This window comes from Ranitomeya imitator, chromosome 1 (assembly GCF_032444005.1).
Source record: "Ranitomeya imitator isolate aRanImi1 chromosome 1, aRanImi1.pri, whole genome shotgun sequence".
NCBI lineage: Eukaryota > Metazoa > Chordata > Amphibia > Anura > Dendrobatidae > Ranitomeya > Ranitomeya imitator.
The window spans coordinates 952,163,123-952,186,468 of NC_091282.1; the positions used below are offsets into that span (position 1 = coordinate 952,163,123).

Here is a 23,346-nt window from a genome sequence, read left to right on the forward strand (position 1 = left end):
ATTTGCGTTGTTGGGCGCAGCGTCGGCGATGCATACCGACGCATGCGTCATGCGCCCCTATCTTTAACATGGGGGGCGCATGGACATGCGCCAGTATGCGTTGTACTGCATTTTACGACGCATGCGTCATATAGACGCACAAGACAGGGCGCAGAGGACGCTACTTGTAGCGTTTTCCCTGCGCCGAAATTCCTGATCTGTAGGATCTTATGACAACGCATGCGTCGCAAAACGCTGCATTGTGTACATGTGTTGTTGGTTGCGTCGCGTCACCGACGCTGCGCCCAAAAACGCAAATGTGAACGTAGCCTAAAAGGGGTTTTATCACAAAGTGCATTTTGATTAACAGATGTTGGGCTAAAATAAGGTTCCACAATTGGATGTGTTACAAAAATATTCCTGTGCTGAGCTACTTTTATTGCTACTTTTATTTATTTTATTGTATGCATCTGCCTCAGCTCAGCAGGGCTTCACCACCTTCCCCTATTGCTGTTTCCCTCTGCAGTGCTCCACATTGAGTTTTCCAAGTGGCCCAGCGTGCTCTCATTAGAGTATCTGCTTAGGTCTAATAAGGTCCACTAAAATAAACACGTGTATCTTGGTATTAGTCATGTTTGTTGGCTTTGCTACTCCATCAGCATCTGGCCCGCATCTGCCTTAATACTCTAGTGCCCCGTATTTGGTGTGCTTCACTGTTTGTATTCCAACACTCTTATCCTGAATACCTACAGCTCAGCAGGTTTACACTCGCTTTGCCATCTTTGCATTTAGCCATCAATTGCAGCAAACAAACTTCTGCTGCACTCTGTTCATGTTGCATTCAGTCTTGCTTTGCTCCACCTAACCTTTTCTACTTGTAAGAGGGTGACCGGGATGGTCATGTGCTTCTCCCTTGAATAGAAAAAATGTTATAACCTGTGTATACGAAAAAGTGTTTTATACTGCATAGAACCTTATAGGCACCAAGGTGCACGCCTAATGTATTGCTATAATATGTGGTTGACTCACTGTGTTCTGATAAATGTATTCAATATAGGGAAAGGATAAGATTAGTACAAAGGACATAGGTTACAAAATAGGATTGGGTAGTGTGCTGTGGTGGGCACAATAAGTTCAGGAAGTAGACAGTTTTAGGATAGAAACAGACAATGTATTCAGGAACAGCCCCAGTGGGGAAGGTGCAGGGCCAGATAACAAGAGGAACACTTCCTGATTAGTGCAGTCAGAGTAGGAGATTAGATGAAGAGATACCAGCAGCAGTTGGAGGTCTGAATGCACGAGGAGCAAGGGCTGTTCAGCAGCAAGAGAACGTCAGCCATAAACTCAGAGCAGACATTGCTGGAACGTTTGGGGCCTATGATCCAAATGAGGCACTGAGAAGCGTGTCTCAATATTTTCCTAGGAGAGGAAGTTGGACAGGGAATCGCTCCAGAGTCGGACAGCAGGGGTTAGAGATGCGAGTGAGGAAAGGGAGGGAGAACAAGGCAAGTGAACAGCGGACATCAGAACGTTCTGAGCTATGGACTTTGAAAACGGAAAAGTTTGTGCCCAATTGCATGTTTCAATATGATGTAAATGGACAGTTAAGTAAACTTTTTTCTAATTATAAAACGAATTTGACGTCCTCTAATTTGCGGCGGTTCCTGTTGAAAAAACGGAGACAGCAGAGGCGTGTGACCAAAACGTGAGCATTACGCACCACACGTATAACACAGAAGAATCGGGACACCACTTATTTGTAGGGTGCAATGATGTGGGAACATAACAGTCCCTTGCCCATGAGTGAGTACTGCCCTGTGCACCTTACACACTGGTCCTGAGTTTCCTGCGTCTGACGTGTCCTTCCATTCCATGTGCCTGCTACTCCAACAACCTGGTGTCTGTGTGCCCTGGGCTTAGTATACAGGACACCGCAGGATCGCAGCTGCTGCTTTCTCTGGGGTAAAACGTAAAAAATAAGCAGCAAAAGCTTTACCTCAGAGATAGAATCAGCTGTATTCCCCGTGCTGTAATATCTGTATACTCTCCTGCTTCCTTTGTCCTTGTGCGGTCAGACACAGCCATTACACAATACACAGCATGGGCACATTTATAAGATTATCTCAGCATAGGAACATTTTTTAACACACCCTATTTTGGAACTTATTATTATTCCAACATCTATTGATTAAAATGCACTTTATTCACGGGATGACACCTTTAAGGTTACCTGTAGTCCATCATCACAGGGGGTGCGATTTATTTATTTATTTAAACAAAAAAAAAGCAAAACTAGAGTACAGATAAAGTGGCAAATAATGCAGTAGGCCCTGGTGCGTATTGAGCACTTTCCCTGCACTAAAGAGAAAAGTACTTATTGGTTTGATAACTGTGACTGTAACACAAGAATACGCCGCAACATTTCCAAGGAGCAAGTCACAGTCTCCACCGCATCAGAGTACTAAGCAAAGACGGCTTTCTTCCAGAGATAATATCCCTCATTGTGACGGAGCACTCGCCATTATTTCAGTGGGACACATGTGGTACTGCAGTGACTGTGGTGAAGGACATGTTGGAGTGGAGTTTCCACACAAATGAACGACCAACGACCACACGTATTGATGTTTAGAAACTGATGATGCAATGAAGGATGAGTACAGAAAGCAGTAAGTGGTGATGACAATAACCAGATACTACTTGAGAATGTGACATGGCTACCAAAATGATGATCATGAGGAGAAGGAGGAGGACTGATGGAACCTCACTCATATTACTGGCCAGTTTGCTTTGTCCATGTGAGCAGGTGATGCTCCCTCATGTGCTGATTGAGAGTCAAAGATTGTAACTGATTTGTGTATGGACATAAATTTATTTTAATAGCTTTCACACTGCAATAGATTAATCTTTCAGCAACAGAGGTAAGATGACCACCCATTGGATTTGCCACTACCATGACCACAGCTTTCAGATGCAGTTGAGCCTCCTCCACCAACACGCTTGTGGCATCACCTGTCCCCAAGTTGACTGCAGAAGAAGCAGATATGCCCCTAGAAGAATTTTTTTATGAACTTGACCGCACTATTTATCGCCAATGCCACCACCTTCCTCCTTTGATGACATTACCGTCATCCCGATCTGGTTCCCAGGTCCTATCTACAACACAGTCATCATCATCACTGAATCAGCGGACAGTTGTCTCATTGTGGGAAATGTCCTGGGAATCTCTCAGCGTGGGACGCTCTCTAAACTTGTTAAACCACTAAGGCACAATAAGCACTATACAGTATAATAATTTTCAGGTTCACATTTAACTTCAAATATGTAGAAACAGAACCTATCTCCAGCAAATCTAGGGTTCTTGATTTGCCAAAATTCTCCTCTCAGTGCTCACATGAACTCACGAGACACGACTCTTAGGCTACGTTCACATTAGCGTTACGCTAATGTGCGTCGCTGTTGCGTCGGCGACGCAGCGGCGACGCAGCGGCGACGCGCCCCTATGTTTAACATAGGGGACGCGTGCGTCTTTTTGCACGCGTTTTCCGACACGTGCGTCGTTTTAGACGCTAGCGTCGGACGCAAGAAAACGCTACAAGTTGCATTTTTCTTGCGTCCGATTTCGGCAAAAAACGACGCACGCGTCGCAAAACGCGCGCGTTTTTGCGCGCATTTGCGCGCGTTTTTCCGTGCGTCGCCGCTGCGTCGCCGACGCAACGGCGACGCGACGCTAATGTGAACGTAGACTTAGCTTATTGTTGCATAACAATAGATAAGGATATTCATCTATAAATGATAAAATGTGAATTACAAACGCCATTTAACTACAATAAATTGCAATTTCCTTATCTGGAAGATGTTTCTGCGATGGAAGTTTGTCAGCAATAATTTCTAGATGCCGGATTCAATTCAACTGCTTTGCTATGGTTCATTATTACAAGAGCAACTTCATCATGTGTGGGAATAACTTAAAATAAGACTTTCTTAAGTATATATTTACACCATTCTGGGCTCTCTAAACTACATACATAAAAATAAATACATTTTTTTTCAGTTTTTAGCCGTCAGGCACAATCCGGCTAATTTAAAAAAAAAAAACGGATCCGTTGCAAATTGCGAAAAACTGATGCGACGGATCAATTTTTCCGCTGGATCCGACTTTTTTTTTTTACCCGAGGATAGAGTTTGTATTTCCTATTCAGGAGAGAGAGAGGGGGAGAGAGAGAGATCGCCGGATTCCATCATTTCACCTCATGTTCCGTTTTTCGCCAAATCCATCGCTGTGTGTTTTTTCGCTGGATAGAAAAAATGTTCCTCGGATCCAGAAAAAAAAGGATGAAACATGAGGCCATCCGTCGCAATCTGGCGCTAATACAAGACTATGAGGAAAAAAACGGATCGGGTGAAAACTTTTGCTTGATCCATTTTTTCAAAATTCGCCGGATTGTGCCTGACAGCAAAAACCTGATGTGGGAAAGGGGCCTAAGGCTATGTTCACATCATGAATACGGTGATATTATTTTGGTCCAAGTGCTCTCTGTGAAAAAAAATTACTGAAATCAGACCAATGTTATTCATTGGGGATGTTCAGATGACCGTTTTTTTTTTCATGGATAAGAATATGTGTGGAAAAATTCACATGAAACCATATTTTTTCAGTATTTTGGATGGGACTTGCCTATTCATGTCTATTGGTGTGCCAAAAAATCGTATCCCATGCGATTCAACTATATTGTATCTGATTTTTATGGATACTTTTCAATTCTTTGAAATAGGAAGCTGTATTTCGTATTGTACATTTTAGCAACTGTTGATGTATAAAAATGGATGCTGTACGGATTGTATACAGATTATAATAAAGATAAAAAAGTGTTTTTTTTCGGGATCAAAATCAGATTTTTTTTTATATCACAGGGAATAAAGCTCCTCCAATTTAGGAAGGGCAGCTGAGATGCACAGTGGTCAGACAGCTGGGAACCCTGCATAGAAGACCGAAGTGGTTTATTACTGCTTCTGTCTGTTCTTTGTTGGAGGCATTGTGCTTAATTAAATCTATTAATTAAATGAAATATCGGAACTGTTATCTGTCTGGCAGAGCTTCTACTTTGTCACTGATCATCTGATATCTGGCTCTGCAGCGGCTAGAAATAAGCAATGTATGGAGCAGCCTCATATATTGTTTATAGACTGAGTACTGCATTTTATGTCCAATCAAGTCAATTAGAAAAGCAGCATTATAAAGGCAGTGCAGTGAAGATGTAACCAGAAGCTGTATTACTCATCATTACCTAATCATTCCTTGATGCTATTAGCTAAAGAACTTTTCTACCAGTTATTTATAGGAATATGATACATCAATTTATGAAGAATTATAATTTATTACTTGCACAAATGTTGAATAAAAGGAAATTACATAAGCACCAAGTATTTGTTTCAACAAGTATGAAGTACATTCACTAATGATAGGTCACTTATGTTACTTTTCTTTGTGAGTCATGCAGAAACCTCTACTGTACTAGAAATAATATAATACAAATACATAGATAGATAGATAGATAGTAGATAGATGGATAGATAATAGATATATATGAGACAGATAGATAGATAATATAGATATATGAGATAGATAGATAATAGATAGATAGATATGAGATAGATAATAGATAGATAGATAATAGATATATATGAGACAGATAGATAGATAGATAGATATTAGATAGATAGATAATAGATATATACGAGATAGATAAATGATAGATCTATAGATAGATATAAGATAGATAGATAGATAGATCTATAGATAGATAATAGATAGATGATTGATAGATATAGATAGCTTGATAATAGATAGATAGATCTATAGATAGATAATAGATAGATAGATAGATAGATAGATATAGATAGATAGCTTGATAATAGACAGATAGATAGATAGATAGTAGATAGATGGATAGATAGATAATAGATAGATAGATAGATAGATAGATAGATAGATAGATATAGATAGCTTGATAATAGACAGATAGATAGATAGATAGATAGATATAGCTTGATAATTGACAGATAGATAGATAGATAGATAGATAGATAGATAATAGATAGATGGATAGATAGATAATAGATAGATAGATATAGATAGCTTGATAATAGATAGATAGATAGATAGATAGATAGATAGATAAATAGATAGATATAGATAAATTGATAATAGACAGATAGATAGATAGATAGATAGATAGATATAGATAAATTGATAATAGATAGATAGATAGATAGATAGATAGATAGATAGATAGATAGATAGATAATAAAAGACAAGGCATCCAAAGCCTTCTATGCCATCAGAAGGCGTCTGTACCACCTCAAGGCACCAGTAACCGTATGGCTAAAAATTTTTGACTCCATCATTGCCCCAATTCTTCTATACGGTAGTGAGGTCTGGGGCCCAGTCTCATACCCAAACTGGTCAAAGTGGGACGCTGGGCCGACAGAAATATTCCACCTAGAGTTCTGCAAGCATCTTCTCCAAGTCCATCGGAGCACATCAAATAGCGCCTGCCGAGCAGGGCTGGGCAGATACCCACTACACATCGCAATAAAGAAGAAGGCGCTGTCATTCAAGGCTCATCTACAAAGTAGCAGTCCCAGCTCCTACCATCACAAAGCCTTCCTACACCAGGAAGCCTCAGGAAGCCTCCCAAGAAAAAGTACCCAAAGCCAGTCTGACCAAGCCATCAACCTCCATAGCCTGACAAAAGGTGAAATCCAGAAAATGGTACACAAAGTCAAAGAGGAATATCTCAGCATCTGGAGGAACGACATAAACAAATCCCAGAAACTGACAATATACCGGAATCTACAGAGGGAGTACAAACTGGCCCCATATCTAGAGAAACTAGAAAACCCCAAAGATCGACAGATCCTGAGCCGGTACAGACTGAGCGCCCACAGCCTACTCATCGAATCCGGGCGGCACCGACAGAACTACAAGCCTCGAGAGAACAGACTCTGCCAGCAGTGCCCCCAGGAGGCCGTGGAGGATGAGGCCCACTTCCTGCTGAGGTGCCCCAAATACTCCGTAGTGAGGGACACTCACTTCAAGAGACTGTCTGATCTCCTCCCAGACTTCACCTCCAAGGAAGAGGAAGAGAAACTGCCGATAATACTGGGGGAAGAGGAAAGTGCAGTGGCCGTAGCAGCGGAATATGTCAGTGCCTGCCACAGACTAAGAGGAGCCTGATATGTCATGGACTCCTGTATCCCAACACTGGACACGTCCCTATCCCCCGACTAAAGAGCCTGATATGTCATGGACTCCTATACCCCACCCTGGACATGTCCCTATCCCCCCACTAAAGAGCCTGATATGTCATGGACTCCTATACCCCACCCTGGAAACATCCCCTATCCTCTAAAAGGAATTTGATATTCCTTGGACCTCTATATCCCCCCCTCCCCCACCCCCGTATTTTTACCATATGCTTTGGCAATGCTAACATGTACTTAGTCCTGCCAATAAAGCTCATTTGAATTGAATTGAATTGAATAATAGATAGATGGATAGATATATATACATGAGACAGATAGATAGATAATATAGATATATGAGATAGGTAGATAGATAGATAGATAGATAGATAGATAGATAGATAGATAGATAGATAGATAGATAGATAAGAGATAGATAATAGATATATATGAGATAGATAAATGATAGATCTATAGATAGATATAAGATAGATAGATAGATAATAGATAGATAGATAGATAATAGATAGATAGATCTATAGATGTTACGCCCACAGGGCATGGGGAAATATAGTGGACTCACTAGACCACTGATGGAGCAGTGGCAGCTGTATACCCGGTACACAAGAGACAGGAGAATGGCTTCAAAAGGCAAAGGTATTTAATAAAATGAAGTTTTAAACAAACAGAAAGAGGTGCCTGAGAGAAGAACCCTCTGGACCACAACACTGAACCACGTAGTGGAGCACCGGGCAAGGTGTACCCCTATACAGGGATTCCCCCGTCACAACACCAGATGGCCTAAATGCCGCAGTACCCGGACCAGAGGGACGACCCGTACAGACCATATAAACAAGACGGTGGAATTCAAGCTCTATCAGTGAAGAGGATCCTGGAAGCTCTGTGTAGTTTCGGAAAGGCTGATCCAGCCGGCAGCAATATCAGGATAGTTCTGCGAGGAGCAGCTCAGTCGGCCTGGAGTGGAAACCGGGGAGTCCAGAAGGATCCAGAATAGGGAACTGCCAGCGGAGGATACTGAGGAGACAGAGGGATTAGAAAACCAAAAGTAAACTACACTTTGCAGAGCAGAGCACAGCAGAGTGTGGACTGAGCAGAGGGCCATAAACAATAGAATGAACACATTGTCCAGGCACCTCCCATAATGGGAGGATGCCTTTTATGCACAGAGCATCATAGCACAGAGAGCCTTAATAGAGAACAGGTGCTCTGCTGTTTTAAGTATGTGCAGGAAGCGGGGCGCGCCTCCTAAGAGCATTTCCAGGAGACCTGCCAAGAGGATGCAGGTTCTTAGCAGAGAAAGGAGCCGCTGATCGTCTGGAGCCACGGACAGGGTGAGTAGTACCAGTGGAGCTGCGTGAAAGGTGCCGGTCTCCCTTCACAGCAGAGACCGAACCTGCAGCTGAGGGCATGATAGTACCCTCCCCCTTACGCCCCCCCTTCCTCAAACCTGCCAGGAACTTTCTAAGAAGGACCGGGGCATTAATGTTCTCCTCAGGCTCCCAGGACCTCTCCTCAGGACCATATCCCTTCCAATCAACCAGAAAGAGCGACCTGCCTCCTCTTTTCTTCATGGCCAATATGTCCTTCACCTCATAGACATCCTCAGAACAGACAGGAGGAGGAAAATTACCTGGATCCTGGGTAAAGCGACTGAGAACAACTGGCTTCAGCAGGGAGACATGAAAGGAGTTATGGATCCGTAAGGAGGCAGGCAACTTCAAACGATAGCACACATCATTGATCCGGTGGAGCACTTCAAAGGGACCGATGAAACGAGGAGCCAGCTTATAAGAAGGGACCTTAAGACGGATGTGCTTAGAAGACAGCCATACCTTACCTCCTGGTTGAAAAGGTGGTGGATCCAGACGTCTCTTATCCGCATGCTTCTTGGTTTGAACCGATGCCTTCACCAGAGAGGTCCTGGTCTCAGTCCAAACCTTTGTGAAGTCCTTGGCCAGGGAGTCAGCCGCAGGATTGCCGGAGGCAAGAAGCAATGGAGTCGGGATCCTAGGATGCTGTCCATAAACAATGAAAAACGGGGAGTTAGAGGAAGACTCACCAACATGATTGTTGTAAGAAAACTCCGCCCACGGCAGCAGTTCAGCCCAGTTGCTGTGGTGACCATTCACGAAGTGTCGCAGATAGTTGGTGATGACTTGATTCACTCTCTCCACTTGGCCATTAGATTGTGGGTGATAGGCCGAGGAGAAGTCCAGGGTGACCTCCAACAGCTTACAGAGGGACCGCCAAAATCGGGAGACGAATTGAACTCCTCTGTCGGAGACAATGTGCAGTGGAAGTCCGTGAAGCCGAAGGACATGCAGAATGAAGAGCTCCGCAAGTTTAGGAGCAGAAGGGAGACCAGATAGCGGAGTGAAGTGTCCCATCTTGGAGAACCTGTCCACAACAACCCAGATTACTGTACAACCAGATGATGCTGGCAAATCTGTGATGAAGTCCATGGCAATGTGTTGCCAGGGAGCAGACGGAATGGTAGCGGGAGGAGGCGACCGGCTGGCAGTTTCTTGGGTGTTTTATTACGAGCACAGGAGGGACAGGCTGCAACGAAGTCCAAAACATCTTGGCGCAAGGTGGGCCACCAGTAGTGTCGAGATATTAATTGTAAAGTCTTCTTTTGACCGGCGTGTCCGGCAAGCTTAGAAGAATGACCCCAGTGTAGAACTCTCCTCTTGTCTCTTTCAGTTACAAGGGTCTTAACGGGAGGGGGCTGCGATAGCTTGACTGGAGCCATCGTGATCATCTTGGACGGTTCAATGACATGCTGAGGCTCCTCTTCAAGGTCGTCAGACAGGAAGGACCTGGAAAGCGCATCAGCTTTAATATTTTTTTCTGCAGGACGGAAATGGAGAGAGAAATTGAACCGAGCAAAAAATAAAGACCAACGAGCCTGGCGAGGGTTGAGTCTTTGAGCAGACTGAAGATAGGACAGATTTTTATGATCAGTGTAGATGATGACTGGATGAACTGCGCCTTCAAGCACATATCGCCATTCCTCTAAGGCGAGCTTAATTGCCAGTAACTCTCTATCCCCAATCGAGTAGTTACGTTCACAGGGCGAGAATGCCTTAGAGAAGAAACCACAGGTCACCATCTTACCGGTAGGCAGTTTTTGTGTGAGGACCGCTCCGGCTCCAGATGACGAAGCGTCCACTTCAAGGAAAAACTGTTTGTTGATCATTGGTCTGTGCAGGGCCGGTGCGGTTGAGAAAGCTTGTTTGAGGGAGGAGAAAGCTGACTCAGCCTCAGGAGTCCAATCCTTAGGTTTGGCACCTTTACAGGTCAAGGCAGTGAGTGGACTTACCAAAGAGGAGAAGTGAGGGATGAATTGCCGATAATAGTTGGCGAATCCCAGGAACCGCTGAATGGCCTTGATTCCCTCAGGTCGGGGCCACTTAAGCACGGCAGAGACTTTCTCTGGATCCATCTCGAGACCTGTATCGGAAATGATGTAGCCAAGAAAGGGTAAAGACCTCTGTTCAAACAGACATTTCTCGAACTTTGCATAGAGACGATTCTCCCTCAATCGTTGAAGAACAAGACGAACATTCCTCCTGTGACTTGGTAAGTCGGGAGAAAACACCAGGATGTCGTCCAGATACACCACCACACAAACATAGAGCAGGTCACGGAATACGTCATTGACAAACTCTTGGAAGACGGCGGGTGCGTTGCTTAAGCCGAAGGGCATCACCAGATATTCATAGTGACCATCTCTCATGTTGAAGGCAGTTTTCCACTCATCCCCAGATCGTATCCTGATGAGGTTGTAAGCCCCACGGAGATCCAACTTGGTGAAAATTCGGGAACCTCGAAGACGATCAAAAAGCTCTGGAATTAAGGGAAGAGGATATCTATTCTTTACAGTAATTAGGTTGAGACCACGATAGTCGATGCACGGGCGAAGAGATCCATCTTTCTTCTTGACGAAGAAGAATCCAGCTCCAGCCGGAGAGGAGGACTTCTGGATAAACCCTCGAGCCTAATTCTCCATAATGTACTCGGTCATGGCTTGAGTCTCAGTGGGAGAAAGAGGGTAGATCCTACCTCGAGGCGGAGAAGATCCAGGAACAAGATCGATGGGACAATCGTAAGGCCTGTGAGGAGGAAGAGTCTCGGCTTCCTTCTTGTCGAACACATCTGCGAAGGACCAGTAGGCACGAGGTAACCCGGGTAAAGCTGCAGGAGGCCGCAGGATAGAACCAGGCCGAACCGGTTTGAGGCAGTGATCGAAACAGGACTGACCCCAACGAAGGATATCCCCAGACAGCCAATCCAGGACAGGTTCATGGAGACGCAGCCACGGAAGACCTAGTAGAAATGGTGGAGAAAGATTCGGTAACACATAGAAAGAAATCTTCTCCCTGTGGAGTGCTCCAATCTGAAGTTCCACCTCCTCGGTGATGCCAAGAATGGAATCCTTCAGGGGTCTTCCATCTACAGAGATAATGCACTGGGTCCGCTGTAGAGGAATGATTGGGATCCCGAACCGCCTGGCCACAGTTTCTTGAATGAAATTTCCACCAGACCCAGAGTCCAGATAGGCCATCTCGGAGAACCGCACCTTTCCGTAGATCACCTGTATGGATATAGTTAGTGGAGGAGAGGAATCATTCTCACTTAGGGAGACCTCCCTTACCTGTCCTAGGCGGAAGAGTTCTTCCGGCCTCTCAGCTCCACTGCATTGCTCGGGAGCGAAGCATCCGCTATAACAATACGGATTTCTAGTGGGCATCTCCTGCAGATTCCTCTTCACCTTTACGCGATCAAGCTCCATGGGTCCATCCCCAGAGACAAGAGCATGAGAAGGTGGAAACCGGGGTTTCGGTGAAGAAGATGCTGGATGTGGAAATTGCTTCTCGAAAATCCTCTCTCTGGAGCGCTCCTGAAGACGCAGGTCAATCCGAATGGCGAGGGATATGAGATCATCCAAAGTCTCGGGTAGGTCCCTGACTGCCAACTCATCCTTAATTCTTCCAGATAGCCCTCGCCGGAAGGCTCTGACCAGAGGCTCATTGGTCCACTGGAGCTCCGAAGCTAGGGTGCGGAAACGGATGGCATACTGACCGACCGAGAGCGAGCCCTGTTGCAGATTGAAGAGAGACTCCATGGCAGATGTAGCACGACCAGGCTCGTCAAATATCTTGCGGAACGTGTCCAAGAATACCTGCAGATCAGACACGATGGGATCATTCCGCTCCATTAGGGGGTTGAACCAAGCTAAAGCCTCTCCCTCCAGATGAGAGGCAAGGAAAGCCACCTTGGCCATGTCTGTCTGAAAATGCTGAGGCAAAAAATGAAAATGCAGCAAGCATAGGTTGAGAAATCCTCTGCACAACTTGGGGTCACCATAGTAACGAGGAGGCTTGCAGAGACGAGGACAGGGTCTCATGGTGGGCTCAACCGTCAGATGCTGTACCTTAGTTAACCGGTCATCCACAGAGGTCATGAAGTCCAACAAGCGGGTCTGCGTCTCAAGTTGGCGATTGAATTCCAGACGGAGCTCTGCTAGCTGTGTCATGTTGGTGGACTCAGCAACCTGTAGAGTAGATAAGCGGGTATCCAGAGTTTGCATGAAGGAAACTAGCTGATCCTGGTCCTGACAAAGCGTAGCCAGCTCTCTCTGAACTGAGTATTGGGTATCAGCGGAGTCCATGGCCTGGACAAACTGTTACGCCCACAGGGCATGGGGAAATATAGAGTCGGGACGACCCGTACAGACCATATAAACAAGACGGTGGAATTCAAGCTCTATCAGTGAAGAGGATCCTGGAAGCTCTGTGTAGTTTCGGAAAGGCTGATCCAGCCGGCAGCAATATCAGGATAGTTCTGCGAGGAGCAGCTCAGTCGGCCTGGAGTGGAAACCGGGGAGTCCAGAAGGATCCAGAATAGGGAACTGCCAGCGGAGGATACTGAGGAGACAGAGGGATTAGAAAACCAAAAGTAAACTACACTTTGCAGAGCAGAGCACAGCAGAGTGTGGACTGAGCAGAGGGCCATAAACAATAGAATGAACACATTGTCCAGGCACCTCCCATAATGGGAGGATGCCTTTTATGCACAGAGCAGTGGAGCTGTCTGAAAGGTGCCGGTCTCCCTTCACAGCAGAGACCGAACCTGCAGCTGAGGGCATGATAATAGATAGATAATAGATGATTGATAGATAGATAGATAGATAGATAGATAGATAGATAGATAGATAGATAGCTTAATAATAGACAGATAGATAGATAGATAGATAGATAGATAGATAGATAGATATGAGAGATAATTCCTGTATCACTGTTTGCACTTTATGCAAGTCAATTATAATGTAAATACATGCTCTCACAATGATGATTAATGCAAATTATTTAATCATGTATACTCTTTATATACCTGGCATTTTCACATGTTCACTGCTTGAGAAAGGTTCCTGTTGGGACCGAAATGTCGCTTTCTGGGCTGATTAAATAGCTCCTTTTCACTATTTTTCTGGATTTTTAGATATGAGATAGATAGATAGATAGATAGATAGATAGATAGATAATAGCCCTGGTGGCTTGGCAAAGTTTCAGCTACAAATGCTCATTCTAGCCAAATCGTCACCATGCCACCAGGGCTATTAAGGTCCCTTTTGTATTTTTGAAAATAGTGGAGTGCTGCCTCTTTTTTCTGAGTTTATATCCTTTGGCACAGAGGGGACTCCTTGCCGAGAGGCCCTGCACCAATAGTACTTTTATATGTATGCTGTTCCAATTTTTTGCTCTAGATAGATAGATAGAGATAGCTAGAACCTGTCTGTCACATTAAACCTGATGTCTGCAGCATGTTATAGACCAGAAGTAGCTGAAAAGATTGACCCATATGTCTATGGGAATAGATTTAGTATGACATATTTTATTTATTGACATATCAGTATCTGTTCTTCTTCCATGTTGTTGTACGCTGCACCTTGTACGGTCATAAGAAATACAACAATTCTTCTCTTCATAGCACGAAACATAGATTTACTATATAAGTAACTGGCTAGCAGTCATGTTAAAAAAAAAAAAGAACTCCTCTTCCTGCCGAAGAAGCTATTTGCATATTTAAATCCCAGAGGAATATTGCGTGGCCTATAAGTCTCCTTACACCAACTTGGCACTTTCCTAAAGGAGAGACATTACCCCTTAGACCTCTGTATAGTATGTCACTGTCAGTGATGATTGGACAATATCAGACTGTGCAGAGATACACCTTCAACCGGTAACACCTAGTTGTCAATTTATTTATAATATTCAAATAGGAATAACAGAAACAGAAAATCACAGAGGTTTTTTTAAATGTAACATTAGATACGTTTATTCACGTGACTAAGATATTGTATGACTCAAAAAACAAAAGGAAGCTTTAAATCTCATACGCTGTGTAGGAAAGCATGAGCTCATCTCACCCCAGGACATAGCTTTTAGCATCACACCTCTTTCCACAGTAAACGCCTCCCAAAGCTGATCCATAACTTCCAAATAACCTTTATGCTGTAGGATACACTGATTGTGTGAATAAACATAGCTGTCCCAAAAACCCTAATTTTTAGAAAGGGCAACACTCCACCATCAATTGAAACATGATGACCCCTAAGACAGTAAGTCTCTTAGGATCAAAAAGTGTACAGAAATTCAGGATTCCAGAAAAATATTAGGTATAAAACATTATTCTTTATTAACAATCATATACGGTAAATAGAAGATAGAGAAAAGATAAAAATAAGGTACCTTATGCCAAGAAGAGACATAGTAATATACCTTTTATGGGCAATATACAGTGGGGCAAAAAAGTATTTAGTCAGTCAGCAATAGTGCAAGTTCCACCACTTAAAAAGATGAGTGGCGTCTGTAATTTACATCATAGGTAGACCTCAACTATGGGAGACAAACTGAGAAAAAAAAATCCAGAAAATCACATTGTCTGTTTTTTTAACAATTTATTTGCATATTATGGTGGAAAATAAGTATTTGGTCAGAAACAAACAATCAAGATTTCTGGCTCTCACAGAACTGTAACTTCTTCTTTAAGAGTCTCCTCTTTCCTCCACTCATTACCTGTAGTAATGGCACCTGTTTAAACTTGTTATCAGTATAAAAAGACACCTGTGCACACCCTCAAACAGTCTGACTCCAAACTCCACTATGGTGAAGACCAAAGAGCTGTCAAAGGACACCAGAAACAAAATTGTAGACCTGCACCAGGCTGGGAAGACTGAATCTGCAATAGCCAGCCAGATTGGAGTGAAGAAATCAACAGTGGGAGCAATAATTAGAAAATGGAAGACATACAAGACCACTGATAATCTCCCTCGATCTGGGGCTCCACTCAAAATCCCACCCCGTGGGGTCAGCATGATCACAAGAACGGTGAGCAAAAATCCCAGAACCACGCGGGGGGACCTAGTGAATGAACTGCAGAGAGCTGGGACCAATGTAACAAGGCCTAACATAAGTAACACACTACGCCACCATGGACTCAGATCCTGCAGTGCCAGACGTGTCCCACTGCTTAAGCCAGTACATGTCCGGGCCCGTCTGAAGTTTGCTAGAGAGCATTTGGATGATCCAGAGGAGTTTTGGGAGAATGTCCTATGGTCTGATGAAACCAAACTGGAACAGTTTAGTAGAAACACAACATGTCGTGTTTGGAGGAAAAAGAATACTGAGTTGCATCCATCAAACACCATACCTACTGTAAAGCATGGTGGTGGAAACATCATGCTTTGGGGCTGTTTCTCTGCAAAGGGGCCAGGACGACTGATCCGGGTACATGAAAGAATGAATGGGGCCATGTATCGTGAGATTTTGAGTGCAAACCTCCTTCCATCAGCAAGGGCAATGAAGATGAAACGTGGCTGGGTCTTTCAACATGACAATGATCCAAAGCACACCGCCAGGGCAACGAAGGAGTGGCTTCGTAAGAAGCATTTCAAGGTCCTGGAGTGGCCTAGCCAGTCTCCAGATCTCAACCCCATAGAAAACCTTTGGAGGGAGTTGAAAGTCCGTGTTGCCAAGCGAAAAGCCAAAAACATCACTGCTCTAGAGGAGATCTGCATGGAGGAGTGGGCCAACATACCACCAACAGTGTGTGGCAACCTTGTGAAGACTTACAGAAAACGTTTGACCTCTGTCATTGCCAACAAAGGATATATTACAAAAGTATTGAGATGAAATTTTGTTTCTGACTTATTTTCCACCATAATATGCAAATAAATTGTTAAAAAAACAGACAATGTGATTTTCTGGATTTTTTTTTCTCAGTTTGTCTCCCATAGTTGAGGTCTACCTATGATGTAAATTACAGACGCCTCTCATCTTTTTAAGTGGTGGAACTTGCACTATTGCTGACTGACTAAATACTTTTTTGCCCCACTGTACATGATGACTAACAGTTACTAGCTAAATTATTAGTCATGGTACATACACTATGAAAAATATATATATTAGGCAGTCATGCAGAGTTCCAGATAGAAATGCCCAAGGTGGATCAAGCAGAGTTATGAATGGTAGAAATGTAATTATTACTTAGGCTACTTTCACACTAGCGTTTTCTGCAATCCGTCACAATGCGTCGTTTTGCAGAAAAAACGCATCCTGCAAAAGTGCTTGCAGGATGCATTTTTGCCCCATAGACTTGTATTGACGATGCATTTGCGACGGATTGCCACACGTCGCATCCGTCAAGCGACGGATGCGTCGTGCTTTGGCGGACCGTCGGGAGCAAAAAACACTACATGTAACGTTTTTTGCTCCTGACGGACCGCTTTTTCAGACCGCGCATGCGCAGCCGGAACTCCGCCCCCACCTCCCCGCACCTTACAATGGGGCAGCGGATGCGCCGGAGAAATGCATCCGCTGCCTCCATTGTGCAATGCGTTAAACGCTAGCGTCGTAATCTCTCCCAGACGCATTGCGACGGGGAGATTCTGACGCTAGTGTGAAAGAAGCCTTAAAACCAGAAATGCTGATGAAGTCCACCAGAGAGGTTATACTGCGTCCCTCCATCCCGACGCACGTTTTACCTTGCTGCTTCTTCTTGTCTGAAGCATTATTTTGTCATGATTATATCATTTATACCATCGGTAAATAAAATATAACATTACATTCATACTTAATTTTCGGCACCCAGGATGATCCAAAAATTGGCTAGCTTAAAGGGAACCTGTCACGTAAAAAATGCTATTGACCTGCACATGTGGGTTAAACAGAAGGTTAATAGCCTTCTGAAGCTGCTTGGCATCCGCACTGAAAGACCCACTGCCAGAAGGAAATTCACTTTATTCCTCCCAGCAGCCTCAGGCTTTCAGTCATAGGGGTGTGGCCAATGCTGCTTCACTCACCGCTAAGTACATAGTGAGCAGTGGCTGTAACCGCACATCTGTCACTGACTGAAAGCCCGAGGCTGCCAGGAGGAATAAAGTTCATTTCCTCCAAGTAGCTAGGCTCTTCGTGTGGGCACCAGGCCGGTCCAGAACACTATTAACCTGCAGATTAACCCCATATCTGCTGGTCAGTTCCCTTTACCAAAACATTATGTTCTTGGAGTATGCTAAAATTGTCACTAGGGTTTCCTTTGGATTCCTTTCTGTGTTGTCACATACTTTCGACTCTGTGTTGATTTCTGCCCTTAATTGTGTATGGAATTTCACTAGTAGAGAGAGAAGGACAAGAGGGCTGGACATGACGTTAGAGGGAGCTTGGCTGTGTCGTGCTAGCACTGGGAAAGAAGCTAGCGCAAGGCAGAGCTAGAAACTTTTTGCAGCAGTAAATAGGTGCACAGTGAGATTAGGTGTTAAGAATCCTGAAAAAGGAAAAAATATATCAGGGATGTTGGGATTTTTAAAAGTAAAAAGATCCCTATTATTAACAGCTCTCTTGCAATGAGTAGTGTGAATCCTTTTCATCTAGCGAAGGTTATCTCGCCACGGTAGAAGACTTATGCTAACAGTCTGTGTGACACATGCTATAGGTAACGTTGCACTTCTGCAAGGTTTTGTTTGCAAAAGTAAACAGCAACGATGGGCACAGGGCAGCCTTGTCTTATGATGGGCACAGGGCAGCCTTGTCTTATTTCCTTACTCTAATTTAATGTGAAGATTTTTGGCTTGTGTGTGCGCCGAGCGATAAAGCCATATCATCAATGTCCACCTCTACTGATCCTGCAAGGTACAATGATGAACACTCCATGAAATACATACTGTATGAAGACCACAGCTGGAATTCCACCTTTTACCATACGTAGGCATGGCTAGGCTTTATTTGGTGCAGATTACATGATTTGGGTTTTAGTACAGATAACAAAGACCTCAAGGTTTATAAACTGTAGAAAAATAAAATGCTTTCTACAGGACTCCAATATACTTTGGTCATCAAGCAGTTGCCATAATTCTAGCATAAATCTACTTGAAATATTTCATATGTTTTGCGCAACTCAAAGTTTTCACGTCAGTCTTGGCCAGCTGTGAAAAAATGTTAGAAAAGTAATCTGGAAGGAGAGTAGCTAATCCCCCTCATCATAATGTATACCACAAGGGTAGCGTAAATTGTGCAAGGAATGGACGACAGACCATGGCAACTGTATGATGTACCAAATTCGCTCATCTTCCTTCAGTGCTCTATTCATGCTGTGTTTTAATTCCTCACCATTGACTTTTAGTTCTCAGTTACAGGCAAAATTATTCATTTACAAAAGCTATAACAATAATAAACCTAATACCACTCAATGAGTTGGCCGCATGAGTATGGTCAATCTGTCACAGTTTTGTGTCTTCCAGAGTGTTTGTTGCACCTTATCTCAGGTTGGCGGGGGTCTTGGTATTTAAATGTAAAGTTGATTGGGTCCCGCCAATCAACTTTTTAATTTTCTATATCAAACATGTTAATTTGGGAAACATTACCTTCAACAAGGTATTGCTGAATCTGCACAGTACGTTACAGGGGTTTAGTGGTTTAATCAGTTTTAAAGGACTGTTAGTCCACATTGGCTGATGTTGTGTTCTATGCTACATACAGAAAAGATGGCACCCAATATTGCCGTGTCGGCTCCAACCTCACCAATGCAGGACCCAGAAGAGCTCCAGAGGAGAAAGATGGACAAAAGGGCAAAAATAATAGCTGAGCTGATACAGACAGAAAAAGATTATCTGACTGACCTGGAACTCTGCATCAGAGAAGTAGTGCAGCCTCTCAGACAGCACCATGTAAGTGATGACTCTTCCCACCTAGTGGTCCAGAAGTAACAATACCCAACTGTGCTGATCTCTTACAGCTTTATCTGCCAATTTTACATGTTCGCTTCTAACTAACCGGGAAATAACCAAGCTGAAGGTGAATCTACACTTTATTTTTTTTCCATACATTTTCCTGAAAAATAAATCCTTCATATAGCACAGAAGACCCATCAGGATACAGGTTCGCCCAGTCTAAACTGCACATATCACTTATCTTACATATATCTAAAAATGTATTCAAATACATGTAGCATTACGTATTGCATTCATTTACATTCCAGATTAAACTATAAGGACGTATAGCACGGGCTGGCTGGCGGCTCTCCGGACAGCTGCATAGAAATACATGATGCTGTCACGCTCTGGCGAGGAGAGCCGCCAGCCAGTCTGTGCACTGCGATGCCATCATTGGACATGTTATACATCTGTCTGACTGTGCCCTAAAAAGATTTAGTAGCAGGTGAATCTCCACTCCACAAATTAGTGAAAGCCAAAGACAGCAATAGGAAATCTGTCAGCAGGTTTTTGCTATTTAATCTTATAGCATTATGACGTAGGGCCCTGTTTACAGTGATGTGTCACTTACTGATTTGCATTTTGTGGTTTCAATACAATCACTGATTTATCAGTAGGAGATTATCATTAGAGGACTAGTAACCTGTAGCCAGGTAGTCCATCCACACCCCTACCACTGATTGGCAGCTTCCTGCCTATGCACAGTGTATATAGAAAGTTGCCAATCAGTGTTGTGCGCGGGGTTATGCACAGCTTAGCATTCAGAGAACTGCTAGATCTGCAGCAGAAAAAGCAGCAAGCAGCGCAGTAAGTGACAGATCACTGGAATTAGGTTGTCTGTCTCTACATCATGCGGCTCACAGATTACATAGCAGAAAAACCGGTGACAGATTCTGGCCTTCACATCAGAAAACCCCTTGTTTTTATGATCCCTCACCCTTTAAAACTTAGTGCACCAGGGAATTCACTCGGTTGTCCGTTAAGAAGAGGGCCCTTTGCTGTCGAGACCTTTGATGACCATCAGAATGAGGAGGCCACAGAGATATGTCTCCTTCACAGGGTTTTCTGCACAGTGGCACTTCTCCCCAGATTACCATCCAACTAAACACCCTAGATAGGTTATTTTGTCCTTCCAGTTGACAAAGGATTACGCTGATTAATATCTGAATTCTTCCAACTCTGTTTCTTCATGATTCATCCTACCCCCAATGAATTATACTTGTTCCACACAATGGGTGAGAGGCCATGGAGAAGTGTGACCTATTTTTAGTTGTCTCAGTTCTGTATTCTCAATACTATTAGATCAGCCCTTTATTAACCATATGCCTTCCAGGTGTTATGCTACAAGTAAGCACAATGTGTTATCTACTATTAATAAGCCTTTTTATGAATCTTCTTTCACCAGCCAGAACGCTTTGATGTGGATGCGCTATTCAGTAACATTGAGTCCGTCTGCCAGATATCGACCAAAATGGTGTCCCTGTTGGAAGAAGCCACAACAGATGTGGAGCCAGAGCTACAAGTGATAGGTACATACACTTTTTCTTTCCTTGAATATGCAGTAGGTATCTATTTCGTGCTGCCTGATCTGGTGTCAGCTCATAGCTTTCACTACACAAAAGGCCTCTGCGAGGTGAGACGCCCTATGGAAGCTCAGCGTAACCCTAGTACTCAATGCCATTAACTTCACAACTTCATGTTTAATAATGAGGGCTTCTCATGTGGATGCTTGGAAAGAAAAATTATCCTTTCACCATGGAGGAATATATTCTTCAGCAAAGCTTTTATAAGACATTGCAAAAAATGTCCATATATCATCCATCAACAACCTATTTTTAGTGTCAGTGTCCTCCAAAAGGAAACATTAGCATTTGTAGAGGAAAATAAATCTCCTAGGGGTTATGCTATTACAGTACCTGGAACAGTAGCTTGTCTCCATCTGTAGACTCATGTTATTGCAGTGCCTCAGAAAACCCAATAGTCATTATCTCCGTAAATTAGAATAATTAACAAAAAACACCTGCAAAGGCTTCCTAAGCTTTTAAAAAGGTTCCTTAGTCTGTTTCAGTAGGCTCCACAATCATGGGGAAGACTGCTGACTTGACAGATGTCCAGAAGGCAGTCATTGACGCACTCCACAAGGAGGGTAAGCCACAAAAGGTCATTGCTAAAGAAGCTGGCTGTTCACAGAGTGCTGTATCCAAACATATTAATGGAAAGTTGAGTTGAAAAAGGTGCACAAGCAACCGGGGTAACTGCACCTTGAAAGGATTGTTAAGAAAAGGCCATTCAAAAATTTGGGGAAGATTCACAAGAAGTGGACTGCTGCTCAAGTCATTGCTTCAAGAGCCACCACACACAGACGTATCCAGGACATGGGCTACAAGTGTCGCATTCCTTGTGTCAAGCCACTCATGACCAATAGACAACGCTAAAAGCATCTTACCTGGGCCAGGGAGAAAAAGAACTGGACTGTTGCTCAGTGGTCCATGGTGTTGTTTTCAGATGAAAGTAAATTTTGCATTTCATTCGGAAATCAATTATTCAGAGTCTGGAGGAAGAGTGGAGAGGCACACAATCCAAGCTGCTTGAGGCCTAGTGTGAAGTTTCCACAATCACTGATGGTTTGGGGAGCCATGTCATCTGCTGGTGTAGGTCCACTGTGTTTCATCAAGACCAAAGTCAGCGCAGCTGTCTACCAGTATATATTAGAGCACTTCATACTTCCTTCTGCCAACAAGCTTTTTGGAGATGAAAATTTCATTATCTATCAGGACTTGGCACCTGACCACACTGCCAAAAGTACCAATACCAGGTTTAAACACAACAGTTTCGCAGTGCTTGATTGGCCAGCAAACTCGCCTGACCTTAACACCATACAGAATCTATGGTGTATTGTCAAGAGGAAGATGAGAGACACCAGACCTAACAATGTAGATGACCTGAAGACCGCTATCAAAGCATCCTGGGCTTCCATAATACCTCAGCAGTGCCACAGGCTGATCGCCTCTATGACACACCACATTGATGCAGCAATTGATGCAAAAGGAGCCCTGACCAAGTATTGAGTGCATTTACTGAACATACATTTCAGTAGGCCAACATTTCAGATTTTAAAATCATTTTTCAAGCTGGTGCTATAAAGTATTCTAATTTACTGCAAAAACATTTGGGTTTTCATTGGCTGTAAGCCATAATCATCAACATTAACAGAAATACACACTTGAAATAGATCACTCTGTATGTAATGACTCTACAGTATATAACATATGAGTTTCACTTTTTGTATTGAAGAACTGAAATACATTCACTTTTTGATGATTTTCTAATTAAAGGGAACCTGTCACCTGAATTTGGCGGGACCGGTTTTCGGTCATATGGGCGGAGTTTTTGGGTGTTTGATTCACCCTTTCCTTACCCGCTGGCTGCATGCTGGCTGCAATATTGGATTGAAGTTCATTCTATGTCCTCCGTAGTACACGCCTGCGCAAGGCAAGATTGCTCCAGGTCTGAAACATTCTCTGTAAAGTATTTATACTGGGAGATGCTTTTGTCTTTTTTCTGACACCAATTAAAGAAGTGAGTCTAGAAACTAGCGGCCAAGCCTCTCTCTCCATACACCTCCTCTAATATAAATCTTTATTTTTATATAGCGCTAACATATTCCGCAGCGCTTTGCAGTTTTGCACACATTATCATCACTGGGGGCTCACAATCTAGAATCCCTATCAGTATGTCTTTGGAATGTGGGAGGAATCCAGAGTGCCCGGAGGAAACCCACGCAAACACGGAGAGAACATACAAACTCTTTGCAGATGTTGTCCTGGGTG

General features: G+C 43.5%; 1 protein-coding gene across 3 annotated transcripts in view; it reads left to right on the forward strand.

Annotated features, from left to right (window-relative positions):
• The window catches only part of ARHGEF38 (Rho guanine nucleotide exchange factor 38), a 160,647-nt gene that overhangs the window by 19,890 nt on the left and 117,411 nt on the right, over window positions 1-23,346 (forward strand). For all 3 annotated transcript variants that reach the window (XM_069743688.1, XM_069743693.1, XM_069743700.1), the window contains exons 2-3: window positions 19,284-19,471; window positions 20,922-21,045. In XM_069743688.1, the coding sequence (XP_069599789.1) occupies window positions 19,284-19,471; window positions 20,922-21,045 (312 nt within the window). The remainder of the gene's footprint in view (window positions 1-19,283; window positions 19,472-20,921; window positions 21,046-23,346) is intronic.